Here is a 15,227-nt window from a genome sequence, read left to right on the forward strand (position 1 = left end):
TGGTCCTATGGACCAAGACCACCACCGAAACATTCCTCCCACTCACTCCTCCTCCATATGCCCCAGCACTGAGGGCAACAAACACACAAACACACACTCCCCAGATATTAAAAATAAATGAAATGAGGTATAGGGCGTGGGATCACAGGATGTCTGATTTAGAGTTGGAAGGGAGCCTAGAATTCAAGTCTAACCACCTCATCTTACGGATGAGGAAACTGAGGCACAGATTTAAGTGATGTGTCTGGCAAATGTGAGAGGCACCACTCAACCCAGGTCTTCCTGCTTCTCTCTCTATCAGGCTATGCTGCCTGGATGGCAAACCTCTGCAGGGAGCCAGCATCCTTTTGCTTCTTCTTGCCCAGTGCTAGTATCTCAACAGTGAGTATACATTTGTTCCCAGAAGATCATTTATGTAGAAGTTAAGAAAAGGTTATTGTTGTGCTTAATAATTAAATTATCCATTGTATTCATACTATTATTGATACTCAAACTATTATTATTAATAAAAATAATTGACATTGATTATTGGCTGGTTACAGGTTGTGCTGCTGGGTAGAGTGCCAGGCGTGGAGTCAAGAAACATGTCTGAATCCTGCTTCAGGGCCCAGACTCTGGCCATCCAGGTAACTCTGGACATGACAGTTGGTGGCACAGTTGTGAAGAATGCTGGGCCTGGAGTCAGGAGGACCTGAGTTCAAATCCAGCTTCAGATACTTACTAGCTGTGTAAATCACTTAACCTATCTGCCTCAGTTTCCTCAACTGTGAAATGGGATAATAGTAACACCTACCACATGAGTTCAGGATCAAATGAAATACTTGTGAAGTATTTTGTAAGCTTGAAAGCACCACACAAAGGCTACTGAGTCACCTGGGTTTTCTAATCAACAAGCATTCACTAAGTTCCCACTCTGACAGCTAACAAGCGTCTCTTTACTTCTCTGTAAAATGAAGAGCCCCGAGGCTGGGGTGCAACTCAACATAAGGTAATACATGGAAGGAAACAAGATAAAGATGACCCATAATGAGGAAACTGAGGCTCATGAGAAGGTAAGAAGACAGCTATAAAAGTCACCGGCAGAATTCAAACCCAAGTCTCCCGAGTCCAAGGCCAGTATTCTTTTCATCAGCCCTGAAGCTTTTCTTAGATTTGCGGAAAAACTTCATTACACACATAAAGCAATACAACTATCCACCCATCCGTCCACTCTGCAATACAAACACACGCCTATGCACACACAATCACAGATATACACATGATTCCCAACAGGAGTCCCATGGAGAGTTCTCCCTTAGAGCATCTGCAAACAAATTCGACCAGGTGAGCTCCAGGAATGCCTGGTATGCCACCCATCCTCTGGTTCAAGAGGACTCTCCTGAAGTCAGGCCAGAGGGAACCTCACCTTTTGCTGCAGTACATTCGCTCACCAGTCCCCAACTTGGAGGTGGTATACAGAAGCCGCATTTCCGCCTCAGAAGCCTGGACTTCACTCAGTTTCTGCAGTAATTCTGCTCGCTGGAGGAGAGGAGGTAGAGAAATGAGGGGGTCATCCACATGAGGCTATTGTCCTTCCCTACCCCTTCAGGTGAGTGGGAAAGAAAAAGAGACAGAGCAAAAACTTCAGAGAGATGGTCAGGGAAACATTCTAACAAAGTGGGAGAGCCAGGACTGGGAATGGTTCTCCTTCTAGATGGGTTTGGAAGGGCCTAGGCCATCTGGGGAGATGGCTTTTTGGAATTAGTAGCCTCCATGCCCAGGGAAGAGGGGTCCAGACAGCCAGCCACCTGCCCCGCTCCCAGAGGCAAGGGATGGCTCTCAAGTCCTGCGTGCAAGACATCAAGTCAAGGTACCCAGAGCCAGAGCCTTGACAAGAGTGAGCCCAAGCACAGGGCCTCATACTCAATAGCTTGGGATGTATTTGTTCATTCATTCATTGGATCACTCTCATAGGATTGTTCAATCCATTTACTCATCCAAAGACTTATTCATCACCTACCTAGAGCAGAGAAGCACCCTGCTAGGTGAATAAACACTGTCCCTTTCATTCTGCCCACTGCTAGTCAAGAAGATGATGGAAGATGATATAAGATGATATCTTATGATAATATGATATCTTAAGATAAATACATAAAATGAACCTATATCTTTTCATTCAATTACAATTATTACTTGCATTCAATTATGAAAAGTCATTACTTTATACACCTATGTGTCAGACTACAGAACACAAACTATTAAAAGAATGTAGCAGGACAGCAACTTGCCCCAGGACCATTTTATATGAAACCCATCAAAATTGAAAAGTGTGAGATGTTAAAATCACCACTACCAGAACCAGAGCCACATTTAGACAGCACTTTTAAAGGCCTGGAAGGGCCACCTCTCCCCCATTCCTGGTGCCGCACCGAGCTGCTCCCTCCCTGATGGGGGGGCCCATACCTCGGTCTTTTTTTTCTTTTGCTCCAACACCTTCTGGAGGAGCTTCTTCTCCTTCTTGGTCAGGGGTTTCTTCTCCTTCTTGACAGTGGGTGTGGCCTTCTTCTTCTTCTCCTTCCGTCCAGGCAGGACAAGCACGTTGCTCTCATCCACTCCTTTCCAAAGGCCCCTGTCTGGAAGGACACCCATGCCTGAGTCCTCCCAGACCACAGAGATCTCCAAGATCGAGCGGGCCAGCATGAACAGGCACAGGATGAGAAGAGCCAGAGTCCAGTGTTGCCCCAGGAGCCCAAGCATGCAGACAGCAAAGACGTGAATATCAGGAAGGATTTTATATGAGAAAAATCAATCATCCAATTATACCAGGACAACCTTATTTTCTTGTTTTGATGGAGCAACTAACTGGGCAGAGAGACCAAGGGAATGCTGGAGCTGGGGTTGACCTAGACTTTGGCAAAGCCTCAGATAAAGCAGCTCATGGAAAAAAGGAGAGGGGTGAGCTGGGAGACACCACACACTTAGGAGGACTTGGGGACTTGGGATTTGCTGAAGGGCTGGGCTCACCTGGGGGCCATTAATGGGAGGAATCCCACCTCTGACGCCTCCTACCCATTTACCCTTGGGTCCCTCTAGTATCAGCCCTTCATCCATAAATGGGCCCTACCAGCTCTAGGTGGAGGATCCCTAAGGCACGTAAGGTGGAGAGGATTCTGGGAAAGGGGGAAGAAGTTGTAGCTTTGCCACATTGCCCTTAGGAAGGAGGAAGCCTTCAATAGCCTCTCTAGGACAACAGCCCCTCAGAACATCACCATTTTTAGGACTTCAACTAAGAGCAGCTTGAGGGCAGGGGGCTGCTTTTTGCGTAACCCAGTACTTGGCATGGCACATAGTAGGTGCTTAATAAATTTCTGTGGATTGATTGTGACCTCTGAGATCAGTGCACCTCATTCACCTTTATAACACAGAGCCTTAAGGTTTGCACAGCCCTTCACAAGGATCTCATCTGATCCTCACAATTCTGGGATGCAGGTGCTTTCATTATCCTCATTTACACCTGAAGAAACTGAGGTAGGCAGAGGTTAAATGGTGTGCTCAGTCGCACAGCTACTGTGTCAGAGGCCAGATTTGGACTCAGCCTTTTCAAACCCAGCATTCCATCCACTGCGCTACCTCCATACATATACAAAAGCACCTATCTGTGTGTATACATTCTTCTGCTATTGTTTCAGTCTGTGTCTGATTCTTCATAACCCCATTTGGGATTTTCTTGGCAAAGATTCTGGAGTGTTTTGCCATTTCCTTTTCCAGCTGATTTGAAGGATGAGGAAACGGAGCAAACAGGTTAAAGTGACTTGTCCAGGCTCACACAGCTAGTGTCTGATGGTGGACATGAACTCAGGTCTTCCTGACTCCAGGCCCAGTGACCTATCTGCTGAGACATGTGTGTATATACGCACACATATAATATATGCAAGCACACATGTGCATGTGTATATACATGTGTATGCATCTGTACAGTATGCACAATACACGCCCTCATATATGCAGGCACATGTATACATGTATGCAAATATGCATACAAATATACATACATCTTCAAATACAGGCTTCAGGTTCAGAAATAACCCTCACACAAGTATGGGACAGGGAAAAATATTAGGAGAACAATTTGAGTAAGACAAAATGAGATTTTCAGGGTGTATAGGTGCACAGTCAAGCCAGCTGTGTGAGGCTGATCAGCACTCCAGGATGGCCATCTCAGGCTACCTTATGAGGCCAGGACCACAAACTGATAGAGGAGAACGATCTCTGTTCTCTGTCTGGTGAGGCTGATCTAGAGCAAGGTGGTCCATTCTAGGTACCTCACTTTGGGGACAGTGGTGACCACAGGAAGAGGGGCTGGGACAATGTTCAGACCAGAATCTTGGACCTAGGGGAGGCAAAAGATTCTGTTGAACAAGGAGAAAAGACTAGGGGGAGAAGAGAGGAAGGGGGAGAGACAGTAATGAAGGGATTTGTGACAGCAAACCTCCAAGGTTGTTTAGGAGGGGAATGAAGGAAGACTTGTTTTGTCTGGTCCTGGAAGGAATGAGAGAAAGATGCAGAGACAAACATCTGGGCTTAAAAAGGGGGAAAACTGTGAGTGCCTCATGGTAGAGGCTGCTCAGAGCCGGTCTTGTATGTTGTACAAAGAGATTCCTGAACTAACTGGGATGGGGGGGGGGCACCGGGGCTCAATGGAAAGTCCTTTAGTCAATTAACTACCATTTAAGTGCCTACTATGTACCAGGTATTGGGGAATACAAGGAAAGCCAAAAGACATCCCATGCTGACAGCCTAAAGAATATCAGATCTGGCCTCAGGACTTAGATTCAAACCCCAGCAGGGCCACTTCTGTATTCTGGGCAAGCCCACCTCACCTCTCTGGCCTCAGTTTCCTCATCTGTCAAATGACAGGGCTGGATCCATGACCTCTAAGACGTCTTCTAGATCTAAAGCTACGATCCCAGGATCTCCTCCAACTCTGAGAATTCGTGATTCTGGGAGCCCAAAGCCGTGTGGACACCTAAGTGGTCACTGGGATGGTCAGGGTGGCTCGGAGAGGGGACTGGTCCAGGGTCACAAGGAGCTGATAGCAAATACCGACAGCCCTCACCCCCCACCCCCACCCCTCCAGGCAGGACAGACAGCTGAGCATCCGCACCCCCATCTCACAGAGGAGCAGCCTGAGGCCAGCCTCGGGACACGGGCTCCGGAGCCCCATTCTGCAGGTCAGTAAACGGAGGCCCGGAGAAGGGAAGCGGGGTAAGCCGAGGCTGGGTGGCTGCTGGTTAGAGAGGCCTTTTTTTTTAACCCATTAATCATGATTGAACAACCGGAGGCTGGGAGGGGAGGGCTGCTCCTGGAAGCCCGAGGTTCGGAGAAGGGAAGGCCCTTACCGTCCAGCTCCAGCTGCACCTGCACCCCCGGCCGCTCCGGCTCGGACCCCGCCGGCGGCTGCGGCTGCTGCCGCCCTTTGACGTTGTATCGCCGCCGCAGCCTCCCCATGGCGCCGGCTCTCAGACCCGCAGCCCCGGCGGCCGCGGCAGACACAACAGCCGCGGAGACCACGCACGTGCGGGCGGTGCTGGCCCCGGAGCGCACGAGACTTCCGCCTCCAGATCTCGCGAGAGCCGCCTGGAGGGGGTGGGAGGAGGAGAAGGGGCGGTGCCTAAACTCCAGGTGGAAACTGACGAGGAAGGGAGGGGAGGGAGGAGCGTGAAGGGCTGGGGGCGGGACGAACACTCAGGAATGCACCCGGGCCCAGGGAGGAGGGGAAAACAGGCCCCCTGGGGGGCTGCCTTTAAGTTCTAACCGTGCAGGAAGCCTTTCCCAAGCTTCTTCATTCCAGTGCCTTCCTTCTGCTCATTACTTATTGGTTGGTTGTTGTCCTTGGTTCTCGAAGAGGACCAAAATGACCTCACCGTGATATACTTGCTGTGTGTGTGTGTGTGTGTGTGTGTGTGTGTGTGTGTGTGTATACACACACACATATATATGTATATATACACACATATACATATATACACACATATATATATACACACATATATACGTATATATACACACATATACATATATACACACATATATATACATATATATACACACATATACATATATACACACATATACATATATACACACATATATACGTATATATACACACATATACATATATACACACATATATATACGTATATATACACGCATATACATATATACACACATATACATATATACACACATATATACGTATATATATACACACATATACATATATACACACATATACATATATACACACACATATATACGTATATATACACACATATACATATATACACACATATATATACGTATATATACGTATATATATACACACATATACATATATACACACATATATATGTATATATATACACACATATACATATATACACACATATATATACGTATATATACACACATATACATATATACACACATATACATATATACACACATATACGTATATATACACACATATACATATATACACACATATACATATATACACACATATACATATATACACACATATATATACGTATATATACACATATATATACGTATATATACACACATATACATATATACACACATATACATATATACACACATATATATACGTATATATACACACATATACATATATACACACACATATACATATATACACACATATATACATATATACACACATATACATATATACACACATATACATATATACACATACATACATACATACATACATACATACATACATACATATATATGTTTTCTTGTTAGATTGTTGGTTTCTTGAGGGCAGGCTGGGCTTTTGCCTTGTTTTGTATATCTAGCACAATTCTTGGAGCATATTTGTTTTTCTGTAGTTTCAGTCTTAGCCAGCTCTTCATGATCCCATTTAAAGTTTCTTATCAAAGATGCTGGACTGGTTTGCCATTTCTTTCTCCTTCTAGCACTGTGTTCATCCTTCGTTTTCCAAGAAGACCACGCCATCAGAGAAATGATGACATGACTTGCACTTGACTTTGTTTTGAGTGAGGGAGGACTGTGCAGGTCACCAGCCTCACTTCTCCTCCAGAGCCATCTGAATCCAGTGATTCATCCGGATGACTGGAGACAGCCCAGTATACAATGGGAGACCTTGACTTTTTTAGGCTGGGCCTTTTCAGTATTTACTTGGGGGGAGGTAAGACCCATTGAGTAGATAGGCCTCTTTAAGAAGTGGTCAGGGAATGACCCTTGTAATGAGGGAAAGAAAAAGTAACTGGGAGGGAAACAGAACCTGTTACTATTGATAATCACTCTTAAGCCCACCATTAAGTGGAGCTTGGGCAGGGACCTATTGTTGTGGAACCTATGGGCTTCCAAATGCACTGGGTTTAAGGTTTGGCAGAAAAGGAAGGAAGGAAGGAAGGTAGGAAGGAAGGAAGGGAGGAAGGGAGAGACATCTGGCCACTAAACCCAAAGGAAAAGAAGAGGGAGACAGAAGGGAGAGTGTGAGCTGGGTTACATAGTAGGCACTTAAATGTTGATTGATTGACCCAGCTATATCACTACTAGGCCTATACACTCAAAGAAATCAAAGCAGGAGTTAGTGGCTGTAAATGTGTAAATATATTTATGGTGGCTCTTTTTTTGTAGAGGCAAAGGACTAGAAACTAGGGGGAGAGGGGTGCCCATCAATTACTATGTTCAACTATTTGTGACCCCATTTGGGGTTTTCTTGGCAGAGATACTGGAGTGATTTGCCATTTCCTTCTCCAAATCCTTTTACAGATGAGGAAACTGAGGCAACCAGGGCTAAATGATTTGCCCAGGATCACACAGCCACTAAATGTCTGACACCAGATTTGAACTCAGGAAGATGACTCCAGGCCCAGCACTCTACCCACTGTGCCACCTAGCTGCCCATCAATTAGAGAAATGGCTAACAAATTATGGTATATGAATATAATGGAATATCATTTCACCCTGAGGGACATTCTAGGGTTTCAGAGAAACCTAAGAAGATTTGTATAAACTGATGAAGTGAAGTGAGCAGAAGCCAATTTACAAAATAACAACATCAAGGCAATGAAAACTGATTCCAGAGAACTGATGATGAAGCATGCTACCAATGTCTTGACAGAGAGGCTTCAAAATGTAGAATAGATAAATTTTTAGACATGGGAATTTGTTTTGCTTCACCATAGATACTTAGGAGGGTTGTTGTTTTTTTTTTTTAACTATTTTTCGGACAGGATAGAGAAAAAGTAATGCTGGTTAATTAAAAAACAAGATAAAAATTAAAAAAAAAAAAAGGGCAGGGGAAGTGACCTTGGAAACCATGTAGTCTTCAGGAAGGAAAATGAGTCCCAGAGAGGTTAGGTCACTAGCCCAAAGTCACACAGGGCAGGGGATTCAATCCATATCTGTTGACCTCTCTCCACTAAGGACAATGGTTTGCAATTTGTCTTTGGCTTCCATCCCCAGAATCCTTTCAAGACTTCAGTTTCCCTATCTGTAAAATGAAACAATTATTCTTATCATCTCTTCCTCCTGAAAAAAAAATGTTACTTGATTCTCAAAACAACTGTGACAGAGAATAGGCAGGTTTTGTTTCCATTTTTTCGATTCTACATTTATTAAGCAGTATGAGAACATTAGTTTGTATATAAACCTCCAAGGTTCATAAAATGTTTTGCACACAATCTCTCATTTGAGATAGAATGAATCAATTTCATCTTGGATACATTCTAGCTCAAACCACTGGCAAGCCATCTAACCTCGGATGCCTCAGGCAACTCTCTTGAAGAATTCAGATGAGTTGCAGATCTGCTAGGGGGTAGGAGGATGTTTCATACCCAGAGTTTCCTGGTGTAAAATATGTAAAATCACAGGGTCCAGACCCATTCCACCTTAGGGACCTTACTGGCCCCTACCTCCTTTAAAAAAAGTGAAAGGAACTCACTGTCTTACAAGAGGAAGAGGAAACTGGATTAATAGAAAGGATAACAGGTTCAGGACCCAGATTTCCTGATTCCTCTTCTATCTAGCAAAGTATTGGAAGATTTTAACATTTCACCAGGAGGCCAGGCAGGCAACGATCTCCAGTATGCAGTTGAGTTTGCTTTGAATGGGCACAGCTAGGGTAAGGGGACACCCAAAGGTATTTTGAACTCTGATTTTGAAGGCAGCTAGGTGGTGTAATACTGGAAACGGAAATTACAAACCACTCTGGTATCTTTACCAACAACCCCCATGGACAATGTTGTCATGATATCATCCATCCGGTCAGGAAGAGGGACACAGCTCAACAACCAGACAGCAACAAGGTGGTATCATGAATAGAGAACTGAGACCTGGGACTTAGTAAGGTCTTTCTCAAAATACCACCAGGGATGATGCCTCTGTGGTTTCTGGCAAGTCACATGATGTTTTGAAGCCTCTATTTATTCTTCTGTTAAGTGAAGGAGTTGGATAAGATAATCTGTGAGGTTCCTTTCAACTCCCAACCTATTATCCTATGTCCCCAAAACAAAATTTACTATCTTCGTCCCAGGATGCATTTCTCTCCTGAACTTCCTTATTTTGACAGGAGTATCACTATGCTTCTAGTCACTTAAGTAAGTCATTTTTGACTCTGCCTCCTCTTGACCTGAAAGTTTGGTTAAAGGAGGCAAACAAATTAGGTGATATGTAAATTTATAGTTTATTCCCTTAAAGTTAGTCTAAGCTAATGAGCTTGTATGTACAAAGAGACAAAATGTAAGTTCTGACTGTTTGAGACAAGAATGACCAGGCTTAAATACATTTTAGAACAATCTCAACTCAGCATGTCTGTGTCACTCACATTTATGATCTCCATATATAATTAACCATATTATGAGAAAGGAACTTTCTTAATTGAATAAGTGGTAAATACAATGAGATAAGGGAATTGACAAAGTGTCAACTGAAATTATGACCCAGGACATCTGTGTTTTCTAACATGCCATGATGTAGTATATATCCACAAAATATAAAGATATAGAAAAAGTGCTATTATTCCAGATAGTGTCTCGGGTTAAAGGGCTCCTAGACAGAGAAAATAAGCCCATCTGGCTTTGTTGACATAGGAAGAGATATTCTCTGAGTTTACTCACAGAATAAAGAGACTGTTAGGTCCAGCTTTATTTCTGGTTGATTAATGCAGGCTCTGGCCCTTATTAAGATCAAAAAATGATATTAAACGATTATCACTCCTTAAGTCTCCCTCATCTCTCCCATCTACTCAGTTGTTAAGTCTTGTTGATGCTGCCTCCACATGTCTCTTCTCCACTCAAGCTCACCTTTCATCCCCTCTCACCTGGACTATTGCAAAAGTCTCCCTCCCTGGGAGGGGGGAAAATTTAAAACTCAAAATCTTATAAAAGTGAATGCTAAAAATGAAGAATAAATAATTTGATTTAATTTTTTAAAAAAGTCTCCCTCCTTGACTTGTCTGTACCTTTTCTGACCTATCTTCCGTACAGTGAAAAGAGCACTAACTCCTGTGGAGTGGGTTCAAATCCCATTTCTAATGCTTATTACCTTTGCAACTTTGGACAAGTCACTTTGATATGGATACAAACAGTGTCCTAAGAGTCAAAAATAGTATTAAGGGTTGACTTTGTGAAGCCCTTAGTTTATTGGGTAACCTGAAGGGGCCCTAAAGTCCTTTCCCCCCTTATCTTGAACCTGTACCAAAAGAATTGCTTTTGTCTCCCTTATGCTGTGTTCCCCAAGTCCTTTAATCTTTAACCTGGGTCCTCCTGCCTTATCCTTAAATCCTTAAACTATAAAACTTCTCCCTTATCCTGGCCTTATCTTCCTTCATCCTGGGTCATAAAATTTCCCATCTCCCTTATCTTGTGTTTCCTATCCTTCATCCATCTTCCTCATCCTGTCCCTGATCTTTAACCTCCATAAAAATCTCTAGAGTTACATCACTGTCCTGAAAGCTCTAAGTAAGCAAAGCTCCCCCAAATATCAGGGTCTCACTTAGCTTTCTTGCTAGGAGATCCATGCTGCTTTTGCATCAATAAAGCTCCCAATGGCTACAGAGAAGGTCTAAGTGAATTCATTCACATCTGAACCAGCTTTCCCATCTCTCTCCTCAACAACTTAGTCTAGTTTGCCTCAGTTTCCTCATCTGCAAATTGAGCTGAAGAAGGAACAGACAAACCTCTCTAGTATCTCTGCCAAGAAATCCCCAATAAGGTCAGACACAACTAAACAGCAACAATAAATATATTGCATCATGAACTTTGTGGTCCAGTCTAGGGGTAGGGAACCTTTAGCTTTGGATGTATCCTTTTGACTGAGTCCAAGTTTGGCAGAACAAATCCTTTTATTAAGGGAATTTGTTTTGTGAAGTTTGGATTCAGTCAAAGGGCTGTACTTGAGGACCTAGAGGGCCACGTGTGGCCTCGAGGCCACAGGCTCTCTACCCCTGGTCCAGCCAATGGGCCTTCTTGCTGCCCCTGACACACAACCACCAGTTTCTTGCCTCCATTCTTTGCACAAGTCATTCCACAGGCCTGAAATAGATTTCCTTTTCAGATGACCTGTTGGAGTTCCTGGTTTCCTTCAAAGCTCATTCAATTGCCAAGCAGGGACCTTTCCTAATGTCCCGTGTGTCGTCCCCCCCCCCACCTCCTCCTCCCTTAGTGCCTTCCTAAATTACCTTGTATTTCTATGCCTAGAAATTTATGTGCATCTACTTAGACACATGCATGTTTGTCTCCTGGCATAAAATATAAACTTCCCTGGGGGCGGGGAATGTTCCACTTTGGTCTTCATGTCCCCAGTTTGCCACAGTGCCAGAACTTGGGCATTTAACAGATTCTTGTTTGGTTTTTAAATATTCTAATTGTTTCAATCAATCAAGCTCTGCCTTCTCATGCTCTCTCTCTTATCCCACGAGAAACACTAGACACAAAACCCTTACCAACATACACAGTCAATTAAAAGAAATGTCCACATTGGCCATAGCCAGAAAAATGTGTCTTGTGTGTTCCAAGCTCACCCTTCTATCAGGAGGTGGGCAGCATGTTAACAAATGCTTGCTGACTGGTAATTTATTAGGGTTCTCCATTGAAGGATGGCTCTAGGATCAGAGGGAGCTACACCCTGGTATGGGCCCCCATTACCACTCATCTGGATTTTTGCAAAAGCCTTCCCATACCATCATCCTGTGCTTCCACTCTCTTCCCTTTCTTCTCTCCTTTGTGTTGCTGCCTAAATAATTTTACCCAAGGATCTAGCTATGTAGCTCAAGTAGAATTGAAACCCCTTAGCTCCCGGATCTGGAGCTTTCCACCCTTCCAAGTCTGATTCCATGTCATTCCTCTCTCCTCCCCCCAATCCCTACCATAAACTCTGTGCTGCAACACAGCATTCTGTTTGTGTGCTCTCCCACCTCGGTCTTTGCTAAGCTCTTCTCTTAGCCTCTATGGTCATTCCTCCACTCATCCCTCCCTACCTCTATTGTCCTTATACATCATTTAAAGCTCAGTTCAAATACAGCCTTTCTGAATCTCTCCCCACACAATACCCTCCGGCTGCACATTGCAATCCTCTAATGCACTTGCATTTTTTAATTAATTCTTTTCAATGAATCAGCTTTTATTTTCTCTCCCATTCGTCTCCAAGCCCCAGGAAAAAATACAAAAACAAAAATAGAACCTTTGTAACAAACATGCATAATCAAGCAAAACAAATGTTCGCATTGATCCTGTCCTCAAATGTGTTTCTTCTTCTGTAAATGGAGCTCATCACCTCTCGGTCAGGAGAGAGATAATAATGCATTTATATTTCAATATTCCAAGGATTGGTGATTTCATCAGTGTGGAAACTCCTTCCATCAGCCCAGATCTGAGCCCCCTGAGCCTTTCATTCCTCATCAATGCATCAATCTAGCCAGGTTGGCAAGAAGCTTCTCTGGTCTTAATGAGATTGTCTGTTGCTTAGCAGCAGCCAGTGTAGTGTGTGGTACGCTGGAAAGAACAGTGCACCTGAAGTCAAAGGGCCTGGGTTCAAGTCCTATCTATGTCTACAATCTGGCCAAGTTATTTCACCTTTCTGCACCTCCATTGGACTAGAGTTACCCCTGGGGTTCCTCCAAGCCCTAGATCTATGATCTATGATTTCTAGCTTGACAGAACCAACCAGAATTTGTGTGCTCCTGGCATAGCCTGTGATTTAATTAAAAGCTCTTATTAAATCACTACCTATTGTGTGCAGGGAATTGTGTCAGGCTGGGCATACCAAGGCAAAAATAAAACAACTTCCATCTTCACAGAGCTTGTTTTAGGGTCCAGGGTGGGATATAAAACATGCAGATAAATATCTACAAAATAAATACAGAATTCTCTTGTGGGAAGAGAGCGCAAAGCACATCAGGAAAGGCTCCCTCTGGAGGAGGTGGCACCTTGGTTGTTTCTGAAAGAAGCTAAGAATTCTACTGGGTGGAGGAGGGGAGGGAGAGCATTCCAAACATGGCAGACAACCTGCCCAAAGGCCCAGGAATATTCTGTGCGGGGAACATCTATCAGGTCATTTTGACTGGAACAGAAAGCATATAAAGGGGAACAATATGAAATAAAACCAAGGACAAAAGACATTGGAGGAGAATTTTTTAGTGGAGGTTTTGACTAATCAGTTATTATTGAGTGAGATTATGGTTGTATTTCTATTTTTTTAAAAAATTATTTGCTTCATTAGATATTTCTCATCTACATTTAGAAAATTTTTTAACATTTTTTAAAAATTTTGAATTCCATATTCTCTCCCTCCTGTCCCTCACCACTCCTTGAGAAGGTAAGCAATATATTATACAAGTGAAATAACGCAAAACCTATTTCCATACTAGACTCTTGGCTTGTGTCTTAACTTTCCACTCACAAGAACCAAGTGGGCAGGGCCCCTGTCCATTCTAAAGTTGGTACTTCTCCCATCACACTGCAAATCAGGCACTGGAGAAATGTTTGTTGAATGAATGAAACTCCTAGGGAGAAACTTCTGGGGAACTCACTAGGTTTGGGTCCCATTAGTTAGGGGTTTCAGAGAACCTGGGTTTGAATTCCAATTTCATCACTTACTGCCTGTGTGACCTTGGGCAAGTCCCTTCATTTTCTGGGCCTTAACGTCTTCAGATGGAAAGAAGGGATTGAACTACATACATGATCCCTAAGATCCCTTCAAGCTTTACCTCAATGGTTCTTAAATCATGAACTCAATAATTATTTTTGTTATTTATTAAGCACTTACTATCAATAATAAACATTTTTTTAAATGCCTATCATGTGCCAAGTACTGGGCTAAATGTGGGAATACAAAAAGAGGTAAAAGTCAATCCCTGCCTTCATGGAGCTTACTCTAATGGAGAAGACAGCATGCAAACACACCTATATAAAGCAAGCCACATACAGGACAGAGGGAAGGCACTGGAATGAAGAAAGGTTGGGAAAAGCTGCCTGTACAGGTGTATGTCAAATCAACAAGCATTCATTAGGCACCTACTGTGTGCCAAGCACTGTGCTAAGTACTGGGGCTACAAAGAAAGAAGAAAAGCTCATTCCCTCACAAAGTTCACACTCTAATGGGGGTGGGGGGAGGAAGAGACACCTAAGCAAATCAATATGAACAGGAGAAATTGGAGACAAATCTTAGAGGGAAAGTACTGGCATCAAGGTATGAAAATTATTGGCATTGTTTGCATCCCCTTTCCACTAAACCCTTTAATGGATGGTTGAATGGAAGGAAAGAAGGATGAAAGGAAGGGTGGAAGAAGGATAGATGGAAAGAAAGAAAGAAGGACAGATGGAAGGGTGGAAGGAAGGATAGAAGGATGGATGGATGGATGAATGGATGGATGGGTGGAAGGAAGGAAGGATGGATGGATGGATGGATGGATGGATGGATGGATGGATGGATGGAAGGATAGAAGGATGGATGCGTGCGTGGGGGGCGAGGGGACTGCGCAGCCGGAGGAGGGCCCGGGGCTGTGAGCGCGCGCGCGGAGCTGGAGAGCCCCGGGCCGGATCCCGCGCCACGTTCGGGTCGGGTCCTCTCCTCCAGCTCCACGCCGCGGGGGCTCGCGGGGGCGGGCCAGGGGCGGGATCGGCCCGCGCGGCGTGGCGTGGAGCGGCGGCGGCCGCCGGGGGCGCTGCGCGGGGCTGCGGAAGCGGAAG

General features: G+C 44.0%; 1 protein-coding gene across 2 annotated transcripts in view; it reads right to left on the bottom strand.

Annotated features, from left to right (window-relative positions):
* Positions 1-5,616, bottom strand: part of DHX37 (DEAH-box helicase 37) — a 42,125-nt gene extending 36,509 nt beyond the window's left edge. Inside the window, exons 1-3 of one of the 2 annotated variants that reach the window (XM_072600709.1) lie at positions 5,379-5,616; positions 2,443-2,612; positions 1,406-1,518 (exon numbers count right to left, since the gene is read on the bottom strand). In XM_072600709.1, coding sequence (XP_072456810.1) covers positions 1,406-1,518; positions 2,443-2,612; positions 5,379-5,487 — 392 coding nt within the window. In that variant the 5' untranslated portion in view covers positions 5,488-5,616. The remainder of the gene's footprint in view (positions 1-1,405; positions 1,519-2,442; positions 2,613-5,378) is intronic. The other variant, XM_072600710.1, reaches the window with a different exon arrangement.
* Positions 5,617-15,227: the final 9,611 nt, after the last annotated feature.

Source organism: Notamacropus eugenii, chromosome 4, assembly GCF_028372415.1.
Source record: "Notamacropus eugenii isolate mMacEug1 chromosome 4, mMacEug1.pri_v2, whole genome shotgun sequence".
Lineage (NCBI taxonomy): Eukaryota > Metazoa > Chordata > Mammalia > Diprotodontia > Macropodidae > Notamacropus > Notamacropus eugenii.